Source organism: Pithys albifrons, chromosome 3, assembly GCF_047495875.1.
Source record: "Pithys albifrons albifrons isolate INPA30051 chromosome 3, PitAlb_v1, whole genome shotgun sequence".
In the NCBI taxonomy this organism is placed as follows: Eukaryota; Metazoa; Chordata; class Aves; order Passeriformes; family Thamnophilidae; genus Pithys; species Pithys albifrons.
The window spans coordinates 440,046-458,592 of record NC_092460.1 but is presented as its reverse complement, the minus strand read 5'-3'; the positions used below and the strand labels follow the sequence as shown (position 1 = coordinate 458,592).

Sequence of the window (18,547 nt, the reverse complement as noted above, 5' to 3'; positions counted from 1 at the left end):
CAGTCAGGTTTCTCAGCCCAACTGCAAGTACCATCGACCAGTCTGCAGCAAAGCAGCAGTCTCTCCCCGGCTGACCACTGAAGAAGGAAGCAGGACTGTTCCTCTGCAACATCAGCCCATGCTCTTATATAGTTTTTCATGCAACAAAACTCTAACACTTACTTTTTCCCCAGCAATGCTGAGGAATAGGCTGTCCCAATTTGCAAGTTTACACTAAAAGCACTGAATCATAAAATGAAGATTAAAAAAGCTATTGAGAACTCCTCACTTCAACTTAAGTTTATACCCTTACTTCTTGGTGCTGTCTGAATTCAGAGAGGAGAACAAAACCTGGCCCTTGTAACACACCCCCAAGGAGAGCCTCCCGTTTTACACAGCCAGAAGCCCTGGCACCACTGTCCACAGACAGTGATTTATCTTAACTTATAGAGGTCATTGCCAACTGTTACAGTTCTCATTGCACCATGTCTGTGGGGGTCAACAAAACATGAGGGAGGGTTTCTCTTTGGCTGCAGCCCCTGAGAGCAGAGGGCAGAACTGCTCAGCTGCCTGAGCAGCAGCCACCGGGAAGGACGTTTGGCTCCACAGGACCTGCAGCTGAGGCACAGGCGTGCCAAGAGCAGTGCCGGCTCAGGCTGCACAGGAAATCACCTGGCTGAGGCACCTCCGGCGAGCAGAGGCAGAACTCTGACCTGCAATGCTCTGTGTCCGTGATCAGGACTGAGATGTCTGCTAAAACTGGCAAAGCGAGTACTTAAAATGGACAGTAGCTTCTGAATAGGCCGTGGTCACGAAGGTCAGTGGCTGCTTTGCTTTGTAGAGGGGCCTCCAACTTCATGATCTCCATTTCATAGCTTTTTTTTACATACTGAAAGAAACTTCTCTTTAAAAAACACCTCCTTATTTGGGCAAAGCCAACAAAAAGAATTGTTTCCTGACTCAATGCAATGCACACATTAGATGTGTTGTGGCCATTGCTGTAAAACCAGTGCCACCCCAGGGCCCATATTCTGGGAATGCTACTGTAAAACAAGTGTTGGGGTCACGGCCTGAGAGTGTCTAAGCTACAAAGGCCTGCACACAGTGGGCACTGGCTCCTGCTTTGCTACAGCTGATTCACAGACTCTGCTCTGGCCAAGCAGCGGCTCTCCCTGCGCACGGACAAGGAGGTTGCCTGGAGAGATACCCGAGGGTCACAGATGGAACAAGACCCTTTCAGAATGTGGTAATATACAGTTTAGCAACAAAGCTCCAAGGATTAAAGTCAAATATTGAAGCGGGGGATTTCAAAGTGAGTTCCTGAAAGAGCGGGCAGAGGGCAGGACTTGCATCCTCACTTCTGTCACCCACCTGGATGTCCCGGGCCCGCTCGTAAGACTGATAGGCAATCTTTTCCTCCATGCTGGCCAGCTCCTGTTTCAAATTGAGGATCTCGTTCTGGTGGAGCTCAGTCAGGTCATTTAACTGCTCTTCAAGTCTTTCACATCTAGAAATGACAACACATGGTACAGTGGCTTTAATGAGAAGGGAATGGCAAAATGACACCAGTGACAACCGAGCAGCCAACACCATGGCCTGTGCACCGACACCAGCGTGGCTGCCTCAGCCAGCACACAGCAGGCCCTCTGCTGGGAATCAGTCCTTTCTACCAGGGAACCTCTGTGACCCTGCTCCTACCCTGGCATAAAACACACAATTACATGACAACCACCAGGTGATGCAAGAAATCAAGGACAGGTTGAGAATAAAGGAAGGTATTCCCCAAACTTTTGTGTAAACCAAACAGTTCCCTTCTAACACCATAAGCTTTTAAGCATCTTCAGCTACACTCAGAACAGTAGTGGGCATAAAAATGACTGGTCACACACATGTGCCTCAGAGAACATGTTGTTACAGTTTGATCTCTGCATGAGGTCACATGGATCTTTGACTTGTTTTTTCCTTATCTCCCACGAATGATGCAACTTAACAAGTCACTACCATGACATCATTTATAAGAAGGACACATGAATCACTAAACTGCAGGCTTATTTTCAGTTTGCTCCCAAGGAGCAGTCCTGAGGAAGAGGGTTGCCCAAAACAAAAATGAGTTACAACAATTCTGAGAGATACAGTTTTGGTTCTCATTGAGGGAGTTTTAAATTGACTTAAATGATAGCTGTGATGGTAATGAAGGTGTGGGCACAGCTGTGGTGGCCATCAGGCTTTTTCCACTCTGACTGCCACTGTCTACTCATTGTAACAGACAGAAAAAGCTTACCACACAGCTCTTACCACCTGAACCTTGAAACTAATAACCAAGAAACTTCTAAGGAATTAACCACAGGGATAATTAGTTCTTTAACATTTTGGTCTCCTTTTGTCTCTGCCTGGATTTAATTCATACACACACAAGATGAATAAAACAATATTTATCTAGAATGAAGAATTTAATTGCAAGTTCTGAAACAAAGACACAAATCCTGCTTCTGGGTTCCCCCCCCAAGATTATTTTCGGTGCTTCACAAGCTAAATGTTCAGAATCTGTAGTCAAAAGCTAGCTTCTAAAAACAGTCTGAGGGGGTTGTTATTAATGGACAAGTCTGAAGAGAATTTTCATTTCTGTTCCCAATACAATATTGCTTTAAACTAAGGAGGAGTCAGACCCAGCATGACAATTTGCAGCAGTAAAACACATGTGGTCAACCAGCAGTGAGGCCGAGACAACCAGCAGCTGACATGGCTTAGCCCAGAGAGGTGCCACAAGTGCTGTGCAACCCTGCTGGGACACACCACAGAACTGGTTTCCCAAGACTGGCAAGGGAATGGCCATGTGAAGGCTGAGTAATGAAGAAGGAGCCCAGCTAATTAATATTGCCATTTGTTCCCACACAACTTAAAACCAACAACTACAACTTGCCAACGACCAAGAAATCAAACTAAACTCACTCTAAGTGCCATGGGAAGCAGCATTTACTTGAATATATACAGTTTGTTAATGTATTACAAAATTCTCCAGTGGGTTTATTACACAAAAAGAGACTTAGGCATTTCTGAAAATAGCACGATTGTCTTTTAACCTCCTCTCACATAAACGCCCTTCATAAAGTGGCTGTTGCCAGGCAGATTAAATCCTGTGCTCCACAAGAAACAATTGTATTTTAATAACTTCAAAACTACCTCAATCTACAGGAAACATAAGGAAACCCTGCAAATCCGTATAGTTAAGAGCTTAAGCAGAACATGATTAGCAGAAGGGTTGGCTCCAATTCTCCTGCCCTGAATGCAGACAACCAGCTCATTCCAACCCACACCTCACTCCCTGCTCAACCCCAGAACTGCTGCGTTTGCACCCCAGAATCACCTGTCAGGCAACTGCTAGAACTGGGTTATTGAAAGAAACCACTCCCCTGCCCCCACTAACCTACCCTGACGTATTTTTGAAATGACACATCCTCCATCTGGCTCCTTTTCAATCCTTGCCTCATTACCTGCAATTTAGAAAAATAATTTTTTTCCTGCTGCTTTCTGTCGGTGTTCAAAAGTGAAAAGCACAAAGGGGTTTATGTGACTTACAGGGCCCAAAGCCAGGGTTTCCCCCTTGAAAGCTGGTTCACACTGAACTGGGAGCATTACAGAAATAAAAGGGATAGGCCACCGGTCAAGGGGTTTATGATGACAGACATCCCTCTAACATGAGTGCCAGTGTCTGCTGAACTGTGAACATTGAACACTGAACGTTGTCTATTGTCTGTGAAGATACCACTTCAGTTCAGGTATGGAAAACTCCTCTTTGGAGTGAATTTCTCCTTAAAATTACCAGCCTCTACATGAACAAGTGCCAGCACGGAAATATTTCTGTGCAACAGACCAATCGTAGGCACCTGCCACAAGTGTCACAGAGATCATCAGGGCTGTTCTTACGGACACAGTGGCTGCTGTCCGAGCTGCTCCCAGCCCAGCACTGCCAGCTCAGCCTGCCCAGAACAGCTTTGCAGGGCTGTTCTGGGCTCTCCTGCATGGGGAAGCACCTGCCTGGCCCGACGTGCTGCCTCCACTGCCCAGCCATGCCCAGCAGAGCCTCAGCAACCCTCTCCAGACCTCGGAGGTTCAGCTCCTTTGATCTGTCTTAAAACACATCATGAGGACAGCCTGAAGTCCAACAATTAGACTACATAAAACCCAAACAAATGAAAGCACCAGCACTCTTCTGGCTGATGCATTTCTTCTGACAGGACGGTGGGAGACCTAAATGCCCTTTCCAAGGGTGTCTGGCTTGGGAAGAAACCCAAACCCTCAGATGGGCAACACTCCAAATATGTGAGCTCATGTGTACAAACAGGTTCCTAAAGGGAAATGCAAGACGAAAATACTCAGCAGGAACTTTATTTCAGTCTCAATAGCACAGAAAGTCCCTGCTCATATCAGTAAACAACTGCCACCTTCCAACAATGAGATAAGCAATGGGCCAGCTCAGCGCCTCAGCTCCTGGTGCAGGAGAACACAACGGCCAAGGCACCGTCAGACTCTTCCTTCCTCAGTGACTCAGCTCCAGAGGAGTGGAGCTCCAGGGTGGCGTGTGTGGGGCAGCACAGCCCCCCTGGCCCAGCCCTGGGACCCAGCAACACCAGGGTGCAAGAACTGGGGCAACTGCATCAGAGAGTTGCTGCCTCAGAGACAGTCAGCAAACTGGCAGCTCCGTGGAGTGATAGGCAAGATCTGAAAGCAAGGAGAGGGAGGGAGGAGATAGAGGAGCTCATGGAAAACCCATGAGGCAAGCTGCAACTGATAAACAGAAACTGCACAAACACACAGGGGAAAAACCACCAGAACCTGCAAAACAGTAGAACATCTAAAAAGAAAATGGACAAGACTAGGTGAGAAAATGTCATGGCACATGCTTTATTCCAGCTTCCAGATACAATGCAAACACTCAGTGTCACCTGACAAGCAAAAGGCTTCTCCAAAATACCTCTTTTTTTTTTTTTTTTTAAACTCTAACTCAACTCTGTTTGTTTTTGAAAGCTTCCCAGAAATAGAGCAGAGTTTGGAGGTATTTATAGCTTTTAAACCCAGTTATGATTAATTTGAATCCCCAGCTTCCCAGCATCAAACCACAATCTCCCTTCTCATCTTTTAGTTTTTTTCTGAAGAGCGGGATTCCAGTTGGAGCAACAGGTGCCACACCTCTCTGCCAAGGCAGCAGCAACCTCTGCCCTGGGACATATCACCTCACCTTCCAGTTCTAGGGTGATGTTGGCTTTTATCATCATAATGGTCCAAAATACACAAGCTATCAGACAAGAATCTGGATTCGTACCATCATGGACTCATCTCACTGTGACTGGCCCATTAGCTCTTGCTGATCGTGTAGTCACCTGCAGAGTTAAGGGCACTGAGTGTGGTCCTCCTTAAAGGTCACACCTTCAATCAATTCACATCAACATTCCAAAATGGCAGGTCTAAATTACTATCTTTTTAAGCTTTTATAAGCCACATACAGATTGTCCTGGAAGCTTTTCACTTCAGGTTGCCTTGGTTAGTGGTTGGGCTCTGAGCTCACCTCAGGGGAGCACTCTGTAAAGGTTAATGGCACATGACAGGTATGACTTCACAGTGCACTAGTCTGGGACCTACATGAACCTTGCTCTGAGGTGTCAGGCAGTAACCAACCAGTTTAGCTGACTACACACATCAGTCCCCAAGGTCTGCTATTGTACTTTCAGGCCACTCCTTCAGCTGTGCTGTGCTTGCAGATAACATTCCACCATGAATGGCCGCTGCTGTATGTGTGAAACAACAACCTACACAGCACCAGACAAGAGCACCTCTCTGCTGGGGAGCAGAAGATCCAGCTCCACGTCACTTGGGGATGTGACTTGCTGACAATGAGGCACTAGGAACCAAAGTTGCTGTGTTGGGTGCTGGTTTCTGTCAAACTGCTGATTGTTGCAAAGCAGGATTACAAAGTGGTGTTGGTCTGGCTTTGTTTGCCCGAGCTCTGCAAAGCACACAGAAAGCTTGCTGCATCTACCAGATCCTAGCAGGCTAAGTCTTTTCCAGTGTTTTTCCAGTGATTTGGCACCAGCATGTCTAAAGAGCTGTAGGGCAACTCCATGTTCCACAGCACGAACCAAGGCAGCAACAAGCAGCACAGGGCACTTCAGCAAGCCTGTCCCCACTCACTCCCAGCAGCTCTGCTGTGCCTTGCAGGTTGTGCTCCACAGCCTGGCAAAGCCATGAAGGCCACATGGAACCTTCTGACAGCAGCCTGCTGCCCTCCACCAGAATGAGGGCTCCAGCTTTGCACTTGTTTTTTAAAGTTTAGGAATCCTGTGGACTTGGACTGCCATGTCTGGAATGCCTGCAGGTAACTCTTCCCTTCGGAGCCTGGGGACAAGCCCTGGCTCCCAGCACGTGAGGGGGAAGACACCAAATGCTGTGCTGGACAGCACAAGGCAGCCTGCCGAGAGCTCCTCCGCCCAGCCAGGAGGGGAAGCATTCCTTCAGCACCCATCCACGGGGAGCTTTCCTCAGCGGGGTGTGGGGGCAGCCTCAGGGTGCTGGGGGGCACTGGCTGCCATGACACACTGCCAGGCTGCCTCCCTGAAAGCCACTGCCACCCCACACCCCTGACTTCAGCAGGGACCAGCAGCACTGCAGCAACTGCCCCACCTCTCCATCCCTTCCCATGAGGGGAAGGCCAATGGAAACAGGTTACCCAATTCCAGAGCCCCATCACCTTCACAACAAGCACACTGTCAGTATCTGACATTTGATTCAACTTAATTTCTTTGAACTCTGCCACTGTGGGCTGAGTGGAGAAGGCAAAGGATTATCCTAGTTTTGGCATATGGGCAAGATCATGTCTTTTCAGAGAAATTAGGTAAGCTGGAATGTTTCTTTCTCTAAGCAGACAAGGCTCTGAGTGTTGGAGGAGGCAGGGTCAGTCACTGTCCACATGTAGTTCCCTGTCTCTTGCCTTGACCCAAACCTTTGCAGGATTTACGCAGGGCAAATCACTGTCTGATAACAGCAACTGCATCGATGTACTCTTGATTTTGGGACATCTTATTAAACCTCTTTGGCTTGACTTTTTATACTGAAAGCATTGTGAAATAACCTTGCTATTTATTTTGTGTAACGAAAGGGAGATGAGCAGCAAGACAGCAATAGTTACAAAAGATGAAACTGGGAGGGAAAAGTCCTGAGAACACTATAGAGCTTCTCATCTGAATGAGGCTGTTGGGAACAGCCTGCTGTGCATTCCCATCTCAACTGGTGCTCTGTGATCACAGGACTAAATTGTGAAACAAAGCACCACAGTACGTACCTGTACCGCTCCTCCTGCAGGGTCTGCATTATCAACGTGTAATCCCTCTGGTAGCGAACCTTAAGGTCCTCAAACGATTCTTCCAGTCGTGCCTGTGTCTCTCGAATTTCTTGAATCTCATGCAATATTGCATCAAACCCTGAGCTCTGCATATCCAGAGTGTTTGTTTTGGAGCTGGAAGCTCCCACAGGGCCCCCTGTTGTGCTGTTGGCTCCCACCGAGCCTGATGTGGCACTGGAGCAATCCTCTTCACTGCCGTATTTTGGGCTTGACTGAAAGTTCTGAATAATGCCTAGAGCCTTGCCTCCTGTCCCATCCTCCTGGCCTTCTTCTAAGGAGTCTTTCAGATTAGCAATGTTGTCTGCACTCCCAAACTTGTTCCTTATGAGGGAGGCAATCTCCCGGGGTTTGGAAACCACAGCTCCTGCTGCCGAGTGTGTGGCCTGGGAGAAACTGGAAAGCCCACCTTTCACACTGTCCACCACTCCCTCACTAAAGCCAGTGACTTTTGCTCCAACATCTTTCAAACCCTGATGCATATCCCTGAAGACATCCTTCGGCTGCCGAGGGATCCCATTCTGTTCAATCTCTCGCAGCTTTCGATGGTAATGTTCCAGTTTCTTCTGCAGCTGCAAGATGGTCTGGGCTGACTTTTGATTTTTCTTCTCAAACACTTGCTTGATGCGGGCACTCTGCTGCTTGTCTGCATTGTTGGCCAGTTTCAGGTACTCCGCCACGTTGTCATCACGGGCTGTTTGCTCAATTTTGATCTGCTCAGTCAGCTTCAGTATCTTCTGCTGCAGGTGTGTGATGGCCACTTTTGTCCGCTGCGGGTCTGGGGTCCCGTCAACAGAGTCGGTGTTGATGCTGCCATCGGTGCTGGAGGCCACGGCACTGGAGGTCTGTGCCAAGCTGCTGACTTCCAGTCGCTCGATCTAGAGAAGGAGAGAGAGAAACGTGAGTGCTACCCATCAGCTTCATCAGCAGAAAACCCTTCCTTCTTTATGCAAACTAACTTGGCAAAAGGATGTAATTCTGCAAAAACGCACCTTTTTTCTGCTGTCCAGGGGACATTATCAGTCAAGTGAGCATCATGTGTTTTATGGACATTTTGTAAAAACTAAGAAAAAAGCAAAGCCACTCATACTTGAGCCCACTGAACAGCCTCAAACAATCCAAATCACAAGCACAAATGCACGACAGGGCACCCAAACTTGGCAGGTCGAGCACTGGGAGGTATTGGTACAAGGGCAGGGACTCTGCCCGCTGGAGAGTGAAGAGACCGAGCAGGTCACTGAGAGCAGAAGCCACACGGTTCAAGTGTACAGCACCCATGAGTCATTCCCAGCGCTTCACCTGCCTGTACAGCCCCAAAGCAACCCGTCTGGCCGTTCGGTGCTGCCAACAGGCACACGGAGCCCCGAACGCGTGACCCGCCGCGGCAAATGCTGCGCGCAGGTGTCTCCGGGCGGGAGGGAAACAGCGACTTTCCAAGGGGTACCCTCGCTGTCCGCCAAGACACAAGCGCTGTTTCAGCGCACTCGACCCTGCCAAGTGCCCCCGGCCCCGCCGTACCTGGTCGCGGCGGAGCAGCAGCGCCCGCTCGCCGTGCATGGTCCCGCGGCCGCCACTGACACTGCCCGTGCCCGGCTTTGCGCCCTCCCGGCCGGCCGGCCCGGCCCCGCACTGTCCCGCCCCAGCCCGCCCGGCCCGGCCCGGCCCCGCCCCGCACGGTCCCGCAGAGCCGCCCCCTCGCGGCACGGAGGCCCGGCGAGCCGCGGAGCCGCCCCGCACGGTCCTGCTCTGCAATGTCCCGCCCCGCACGGAGTCGCCCTGCACTGTCCTGTCCTGCACTGTCCCGCCCCGCACGATCCCGCACGGCCCCGCCGTTACTGCGCTTTAAACCGACGGCCCCTCTCGCTCCTTGGCCCCGGCTCGGCTCGGCTCGCCCCGGGCTCGGGCAGCATCCCCGCCTCTGCACCGAACACTGAACACTGCCCAGCCGCCAGCTGACACCGCTCCTGCCCAGGCACACAGCCGTGCCCGCGTTGAGAATATCTGCTGTACACAACAAAAGTGCTGTTAGAGTCAACTGTATCCTCTCTCCCGATTCAACATCTCACATTGGATGCAAAAAAACCGAACACCTCGCAGGCAACAACACTGGCTGACACTGGGGCTCAGCCAGGCTCCTTCCATAACCGTGACATTCTCTGCTATCCCATCAACAGAAAACCAGACACCTGGAAAAGCATTTTCTGGAGGAGTTCAGCTGCTTTCTTAATATGGTTTCGTTGTAGAAAATGTGGATCTCTACACAGCTCAGTGGAAAATTGGTGCTAAGAATTCGTATTCATCAGTGGGACCAACAATACTGCACAGAGAACACGCTGTCTCTGAGATGTAGGGATGCACATTTTTAAGTCATACACCTTTGTTAAGATACTTCAAGGAGTTTCCAGTTTCAGTAAGCTTCTCCCAGGGCTGTCACTGCTCCGGTTTGTCCTCGTGGCCCAGCAGGACACAAAGGCCCTGCTTGCACAGGGCAGCCTGGCCTGGTGGCATCACCCAGCGCCACGGACGGTACAGCTGCTCCGTCCCTGCCGCGCCCAGAGCGGCCGCCCCAACAGAGCCTGTCTGTGCAGCTCACAACACAATCTTAGCACTGTTAGTGGCCCATCAACCAAGGGCTTCTCAAAAAACCTGCCAATCCATCCGGGACAATCTGCACCTACTCCAGAGCAAGGACATTTTAGTATCAATGGCAGATGAAAAAAGAAAGATCCACAAATTTGATGCGAAACTTTTACAAAATAATTTGATATAATTTTACCTAATGGTTTTGTTCAGGGCAGCAGTGAGGGTGAGCAAGTGTGGGACTGACCTGGTGTCCCAGAACCAAACAACTGCTGCCCACCAGCTCTTCTGCAGCCCATGCGCTCCAAGCTGAGATATGCCCAATCAGTGTCACGGAACTAATGGGGCTTCAGTATGACTGCAGTAAAGAGTTTCTATCAGCTTAATTTACTCCAAGTTGGGTCTAATTCATCTATGTGTGTGGATAATTACTACAAATTACACAAATAGTAAAAGTACACTCTTCCTCTCAGACACAAGTTTTGTGAGAGAAAAATTTAGTAGAAACTTTCTCTTCACACCCTTTTAAAGTCAATTGACTTCAGCAAATCTGCCCACATTATCTCCTTACACCTGTGGCAGAAATGAACTAGAACGGCGGTAGCAGAACAAACCATGTTGGGATAATTGCTTTATAATTACCAGCTGTGTGGATATTATTGTGGGATAACAAAAAGGATTCTTTCCAATGCAAAAGGAAACTGCTGCACAAAGTACAGTTCTGGAACAGAACAGAGATAATTTAAGTACTTTGTCCATATCAACAAGGCTTTTTGTAAAGGGAAGGCTCAGCACAAACTGGGTCCCTGGGAAATGCTGGTGACCTATTATTGAATTTGAGATGACTGGCAATCTGTCCTGAGAAGATGCTGGTAAATGAAATACTGTAATGGTCAATGCTTGTATAAGAATAGGGATTACAGTTCAACAGTCTCTCTCCCTTGCAGTACAACTTTCCAGTATATTGATAGTCCTGATGGAGGGGAGCTGTGTGCCCTCTCACCAGGAGGCACTCTGAGAACTGCTCTGGCGCTGTGCCACAAACCAGATGAAATCACGTGAGGACCTTATGCTTTCTCTCTTTCAAGATTTTACCAAATTCTCAGCACTGTCAATGCTCTCAGGATTTCCCTCATGTACAAGTTTTCCAATGTCTCTATTCTGCAGCTCAAAAACCACCTCAGGATTTTGCCTTTTGGTGCTGCTGAAGATTAAACAGAGAAGTTCCTTTAAAGGTGTTTTGCCCTTTTAAAACTCCTGCAGTAAAAACACATACCACAAAATCATTCACCAAGAAGATGGACTGTTGTTTTTAAACACGCAGGGCAGCTGCATAAGCAAACAGCAGCTTTAAGAGCAAGCCTGCTGCGGGCGGACTCCTCCTCCCTCCTCCCTCCTCTGGATCTTCACAACTGTGACTGAAAAGTGTGTCGCGTTACTGAGAACAAGATACAGGGCAGAGCAAGAGAGGGGAGCTGACAGCGAGTGCAGCCCTGGCAGTACCAGCACCTCAGGTGCCTGGGTTAGTCACCTTCCTGGTGACTGTACACCTGAGAGGCAGGAAAAACCAACCACAAAAACATTCAAAAGTTGCTCTGTTTCCTTTTTCCCGCTGTGCTGAAGGCAGTTCAGTCACACAGGCAGAAAACCCAGGAGACTCATAGAAAGTCTTAAGCTTTAGAGTTCCTGTTTGGAAACACCCCTCATTAACAGCCTCGTTAGCGAGTGGCAGGTGCAGGGACAGGCTCGGGGACTTGGCCAACCCCATGCTGGGTGGCAGATGCTCCAGCCTCAGGCAGGCACAGGACTGTGGAGTCTCTGATGACAGTTACAAAACAGTTGGTTTGTTAGTAAATAAGATCGCTAATTAACACCTTACAGGGAATAAAAATCAGAGGGGAGAAAAAACCCCAGAGTTCTTTGTGCCTGACCGTGTCTGCAGAGCTACAGCTCCGTGGGATCTGCAGGAAACCACCCAAGTGCACATGGGAATAAAGCCACGCACAGAATCCCTGACAGGTACAAGGAAGAGACACTTAAACATCACAAATTACTATTAGGGACCTTCATCATATTTGATTAAATGCCATCAACAGCCACAAGTCCCCTCCCTGTCCCGTGAGCAGGCAGTGCCCTGTCCCTCTGGATCCCGGACAGAACTGCACATGTACAACTTACTGTGGGACTCACAGGAAATAAAAAAGTGACACAGAGTCCCCTGCCTCTCACAGCTGGGTGATGCAATAAGCTATTTATGACCTACAGCTTATCAAGAGTTGAGAGAGTGTTTTTCTGATGCTTTGCTTTTTCAAGGCTTTTACCGAATCACAGATCAGTTGGGGTTGGAAGGGACCACTGGAGCTCACCTGGTCCTACCCTCTGCTCAGGCAGGGCCACCATGGGCCAGCTGTCCAGGACCATGTCTAGGAGGCTTTTGACTATCTCCCAGAGCAGAGTTGCCACACCCACATCCTACATTTGTGGATTTGTCTGTAATAAAAACTTGGACTGGTAACTCTGTGTGTTCCAACACTGCCACTCATCTGATACCACCAACTCTGTGGGTCACTGTTTGTTTCCAACTGTATATTTATATGATGGCAAATCCTATGTAACAGCATAAATAAGAGAGAATACTTCTGGTCATTCATCTCTCAGTTAAATATAGACAGAAGATCCAAATACTGCTGCACTTAACCATCCCCAGAAACACAACTCCCCACTCATGTATGGATTCATTTATGAATCCATCTTCCACCTTCCCTCAGCAAGTGCTCAGGGCACATACAAGATCCTGCTCTATGAAACATCTGCCTTGGCTTTACTGCCAACAAGAATACAAAAGAAAAACAAAGAACAGGACCAGTGTGATTTTCGTGACACACTGTGCAGTTATCCCCAAAAATTGTATTGGCTGATTGAAGCTTCAGAAGCTCCTGCAGCTTTGCATTTTTCAGAATTACTGGAATCACAGAATCAGCTGGGTTGGAAAAGACCTCTGAGATGGAGTCCAGTCTTTAACCCAACACCACCTTGTCAATTAGACCATGGCACTCAGTGCCACATCCAGTCTCTTCTTAAACACCTCCAGGGATGGTGACTCCACCACCTCCCTGGGCAGCCCATTCCAATGCCCAGACACTCTTTCTGTGTAAAACTTCTTCCTAATGCCCAACCTAACCTCCCCTGGAGCAGCTTAAGACTGTCCTCTTGCGCCATTGTTGGTTGCCTGTGAGAAGAGACCAACCTCCACCTGGTTATAACCTTCTTTCTGGGAGTTTTAGAAAATGATAAGGTCCCCCACTGAGCCTCCTCCTCTTCAGGCTGAACACCCCCAGCTCCCTCAGCTGCTCCTCACAGCACTTGTGCTCCAGTCCCTTCACCAGCCTTGTTGCTCTTCTCTGGACCTGCTCCAGCCCCTCAACATCCTGACCTGAGGGGCCCAGCACTGGGTACAACACTCGAGGTGTGGCCTCCCCAGTGCCCAGTCCAGGGGCGGAATCACTTCCCTGGTCCTGCTGCCACATTATTCCTGATCCAGGCCAGGATGCCTTTGGCCTTCTTGGCCACCTGGGCACACACTGCTCATGGTCAGCTGCTGTCAGTAAGAACCTACAGCTCCCTTTCTCTCCAGCCACTCTGTGCCCATCCTGTGCTGCTGCAGGGGGTGTTGTGGCCAAAGGGCAGGACCCGGCACTTGGTCTTGTTAAACCTCATCCCGTTGCATTTGGCCCATTGATCCAGCCAGTCCAGGTCTCTCTGCAGAGCCCCCCTGCTCTCCGTCAGATCGAAACGCCCCCCAGCTTGACGTCGTCTGGAAAAGATGTCACCAGTAAGCATATGAAACAGGACTGGGCCCAACACTGAGTGCTGGGGGAACATCACTAGTGTGGGACCCCCTGGACGTGGCGCCGTCCCCCACCACGCTCCGGGCCTGGCCATCAGCCAGTTCCTAACCCAGCAGAGAGCACAGTGGGCTGCAGCTTTTCCAGCAGTGTGCTATGGGAGATGGGGTCCAAGGCTCTGCGGAGGTCCAGGCAGACACAGCCACAGCCTTCCCCTCCTCCACCAGGCAGACCACCTGGTCACAGAAGGAGATCAGGTTGCTCAGGCAGGACCTGCTCCTCCTAAATCCATGCTGGGATTTTAACAGGCTCCAACCCACAGAAACTGCTGGTCATCCTTGCCAGCAACTATTCTGAGCTGTCCCAGCACACTCCTAAATCCAAATCCAAACCAAAACTGACTAAGAAAAGCACATTAACAGATGGACAGCTCAAGGAAGTCTTCCTGTGTGTTTTTCACAGCATAGCTTATTGCTTAGATTATAATTGGGGTTTCTAAGAGATAAACAGCCTTTGCCTGTGGACAATTAACCCCCAAATTGGTGGGAAGATCATCCTGGTTATGGAAAAAAACCCTAAACAGTAAGAAAACAAAAAAGAAAACTGACACTGAAAAAAATAAAAAGAAAGAAATACAAGGCCTTTGCCACCTCAGGCAAGAGCTTGAGCAGGAAACCAACACTGTAACACCAAGGGGAAGTGGCTTGCCACCTTACTCACAGTAGTCAAGCAGTCCTGAGTGATGATAACTACAACACAAGTGCAGTGACAGTCCCTCTGCTGACACAGAGCCCTGCACGTTCTGCTCCGCAGAGAACTTCTGAAATCTTGAGAAAAGGTATTTTTGAGTGCAAAACCAGTGAGGCTTGGTGGCCCAATTCAGTAAAGGTTTCTCAAAGCTACAGAAAATCATCGGTGCTGACTAAATAAACAGGGCAATACTGTGGGCAATGCAAGTCCAAGGCAACGAATAGGACAATCTGATTGGAAAAATAGGAAAGAACTGAACTACACACAAGGGCTCACAGGAGGTGGAAAGGGATGATGCAGCAAAACATACAGCCAAAATAACATCCATGGATGTTTATTTTAGCAGCTCCTGGTTTTTAATCAGGGGAGTGCCAATCAGGCCAAAATTGCAATAATAATTGTAGGAAATGAGGTAAACCTGACCAAAAATTAAGTATAGGAACTAGTAAGAGAAGGTGGCTTAGGAAACAAGTTTATACAAACTTCTATCAGAAAGTGACTACATAAAATTATGGGGGTTTGTTTGGTTTTGTTTTTTCTTTCTTTAACTCATCCTGTTTTCCCCACTGTGTCTGAATCACATGTCATTACCCAAGAGCTGAAATTTTTGTTAACACTTCACAGGGAGTAAAATGGTTTTAGTTTTGATTTTTTTTAATGCTTCAAGCTGCTATCTGATAAATAGAGATTGTTATTGCATGTTACATATTCATTTGTAAAGAACAGATTTTAATTTTGTGGTTGCAATTTAACTTTGACTTGCAAAGCACTGGAGCAAACTGGGTCTGGAGTCTGTGAGGACAAATGCCTCTGCATGATCCCTCTGCATGGAACAGCCACGTGCAAGAGCAAGGACTCCTCTTTTTCCAGGGGATGTTTCTCTGTTGAGGTTTAATATGCATGTCCCCTCCAGGTGTTTAGTCTAAAGGGCTCCAGCACCTGAGCAGAGTAACTGCACTTCTACACTTACTTCACTTCTTATTTATTTTTAGTTGTAGTATTTTCTGCAGGTACAACACAGAGCGTGACCATAACCAAAATTCATCCTGGACGCAGCTGATCCAATCAACAGTTCATGCAATATTAAGTATTTCAAAACAACAGGATTCATGTTTCCTGTGAACATACTGCTTTGTCATTCCTGTAGAGCATTTCTTGACATATTGTTTCCTTACTTAAAGCCTTTCTAATACAACATTCACACAGGACATCAGCTAACATGACACTTGTCACAGCTACACAAAACAGCTGCCTCAGATTCCTGCCCTGTCCAAAGGCAGCTTGTGTTTGCCCCAAGTGCTGCAGGTGCTCCTGCATCAGCACCACCTCAGTCTCTGATATTGCCCCAAGTGGCAAACTCAGCTTGTCAAGGACAAGGAGCAGCGTGGGCAAGGGCAGTCCCTACAGCCCACAAACACACACAGTCCCCGGGGCAGTGGCACAGGGCATGGGGGTCTGCAGAAACCCAGGAGGAGAGCACTGAGCAGTGAGACATCAGAGAGGCCAGCACGCTCAAGGGATGGCAAACGCTCAGCAGTCAGGCAACAGGGCCCTGTCCAGAAATCCACGGAGAGCACTGCACTAGGCAAATACCCAAATCACTATGCTGCTTTTGGTATTCTTGCAAAGAACTCAAGGTCTCCATTTAGAGACAGCCCTCAGTGCAACATCTCCTTAACACATGGTGGAAAGCTGCTCAAGCCACCCTGACCTGGCCTAGAGAGCACAGAACATGGTGTTCTGTGCTCCCTCCTCCTCTCTCCAGCTCTCAAGAGGTCATGCAACAGTCTGACGTTACACGAGCCAAGATGCAAAGCACACAGGGATCAACCTGGGATGGACAACATCTTCAACCCCCCATTTCCTACAACCCCCTGGTCTGTGCCACCACAACTGGGCATTTCTAACAGGGCTGCTTCTAGAGCCACCTGTGCATCACTGTTGTTATGACTCTGATGAATGCAGTGACACAAAGCACATGTCCAAGTATGGAAGCTATTCTGTTCCTTTGGGAAGACCTGTGAGTTATTAAATACATGCATTAGACACACGTGTTTCAAACACAGCAGGAACACTGCGCGATCTCTCTGCAGATGTAACAGCCAAACCCTCGGCAACGGCAAACAGCAAAAAACCAGGCTGCATCCTGCTTTTCCTTTTTCTCCAGACACTGGAGCCACAATGCACAGGAGACAGCTAACTGTGACAACTCAAAGAGAAATAGCTTCTATTTTGTGCTGCAGATCAGAGCATCAAAGACCTTACTGTCTATCTTCAATATTTAATCAAGGGGGGGAGATACTGTTTACTGTTAACTCAGACTGGGAAAGGGCAATGCCAAGCTCCACAGCTCAATGAAACCAAAGAAAGATACTTCATCATTCCTGAAGGTCACCGGCTCCAGAAGAAGCAGTGCACTTACTCTTTTTTTACCTGAAGGAGGATACAGTTCTGCAATTTGTTAACTACTTCCTGAAAATACATCTTGCACAGCTAAAACAGTAAAACAAGAAGTTGCACTAAAAAAGCCACCAATGCAAGTACCTTTCTCTGACATGGGGCTGCATCTGCCCCCCGTTCTTTCATTATTCACTGTTTCGTAAAAAACAAACCCCAAAACAACAAAAACAGAAAATCCCCAAAAGCAGCAAATGTAGATTTGATCTTGTTTATGGATTGCAACACTCACTCAGAGAGGAGCCTTTTTCGTATATTCCAGCTTCTGAAGCAAAGACAAGCTATATAAAAAGCCAACCACTGAAATCCAGCAGCAGTGCCTGCAAGAAAAAACGCAGTGCTCCCTGAGACTGATGCACAAAATGAGGTCAAGTTCTACTGATGATTTAAGTCAGACACCCAAACAAGACAGCTCCTGCTGTTCCAGCGATGCTCCAGAAGCTGCTCACCTTTGCGGGCTCGCAGAAATCCCTTTCACAGCACACGCAGGCACAGCAGCAGCACCACATGAACATCCCCGCGCGGCCATGAGCGGCTCCGGCGCTGGGCAGTGCCCGGGCCGCCCCGAGCGCTGTCCGAGCCCCCGGAGCTGCCGCCGCCGCCGCCGCCGCCGCCGGGGCATGGCTGGGCCGGGCCCGCTCCGCTCCCGCCGCCGCCGCCGCTCCCGGCCGGAGCCGCTTAAAGGCACAGCGCTCCCAAAGGCGCTCCCACAGCGCTCCCAAAGGCGCTCCCACAGCGCTCCTACAGCGCTCCTACAGCGCTCCCAAAGGCGCTCCTACAGCGCTCCCAAAGGCGCTCCCACAGCGCTCCTACAGCGCTCCCAAAGGCGCTCCTACAGCGCTCCTACAGCGCTCCCAAAGGCGCTCCCACAGCGCTCCCAAAGGCGCTCCCACAGCGCTCCCAAAGGCGCTCCCAAAGGCGCTCCTACAGCGCTCCCAAAGGCGCTCCTACAGCGCTCCTACAGCGCTCCCAAAGGCGCTCCTACAGCGCTCCCAAAGGCGCTCCTACAGCGCTCCCAAAGGCGCTCCCACAGCGCTCCCAAAGGCGCTCCCAAAGGCGCTCCCACAGCGCTCCCAAAGGCGCTCCCACAGCGCTCCTACAGCGCTCCTACAGCGCTCCCAAAGGCGCTCCCACAGCGCTCCCACAGCGCTCCTACAGCGCTCCTACAGCGCTCCCAAAGGTGCTCCCACAGCGCTCCTACAGCGCTCCCAAAGGCGCTCCCAAAGGCGCTCCTACAGCGCTCCCAAAGGCGCTCCCAAAGGCGCTCCCACAGCGCTCCCAAAGGCGCTCCCAAAGGCGCTCCCACAGCGCTCCTACAGCGCTCCCAAAGGCGCTCCCAAAGGCGCTCCCACAGCGCTCCCAAAGGCGCTCCCACAGCGCTCCCACAGCGCTCCTACAGCGCTCCCAAAGGCGCTCCCACAGCGCTCCCAAAGGCGCTCCCACAGCGCTCCTACAGCGCTCCCAAAGGCGCTCCCAAAGGCGCTCCCACAGCGCTCCCACAGCGCTCCCAAAGGCGCTCCCAAAGGCGCTCCCACAGCGCTCCTAC

The 18,547-nt window shown here is 49.7% G+C and overlaps 1 protein-coding gene across 8 annotated transcripts in view; it reads right to left on the bottom strand.

The window, feature by feature from the left end:
- The window catches only part of TMCC1 (transmembrane and coiled-coil domain family 1), a 71,556-nt gene that overhangs the window by 5,254 nt on the left and 47,755 nt on the right, over positions 1–18,547 (bottom strand). For 7 of the 8 annotated variants that reach the window (XM_071550149.1, XM_071550148.1, XM_071550153.1 and 4 more), the window contains 2 exons: positions 7,313–8,247; positions 1,351–1,486 (listed from right to left, as the gene is read on the bottom strand). In XM_071550149.1, the coding sequence (XP_071406250.1) occupies positions 1,351–1,486; positions 7,313–8,247 (1,071 nt within the window). Of the gene's footprint in view, positions 1–1,350; positions 1,487–7,312; positions 8,248–8,887; positions 8,966–18,547 lie in introns of those variants that run through there. The other variant, XM_071550154.1, reaches the window with a different exon arrangement.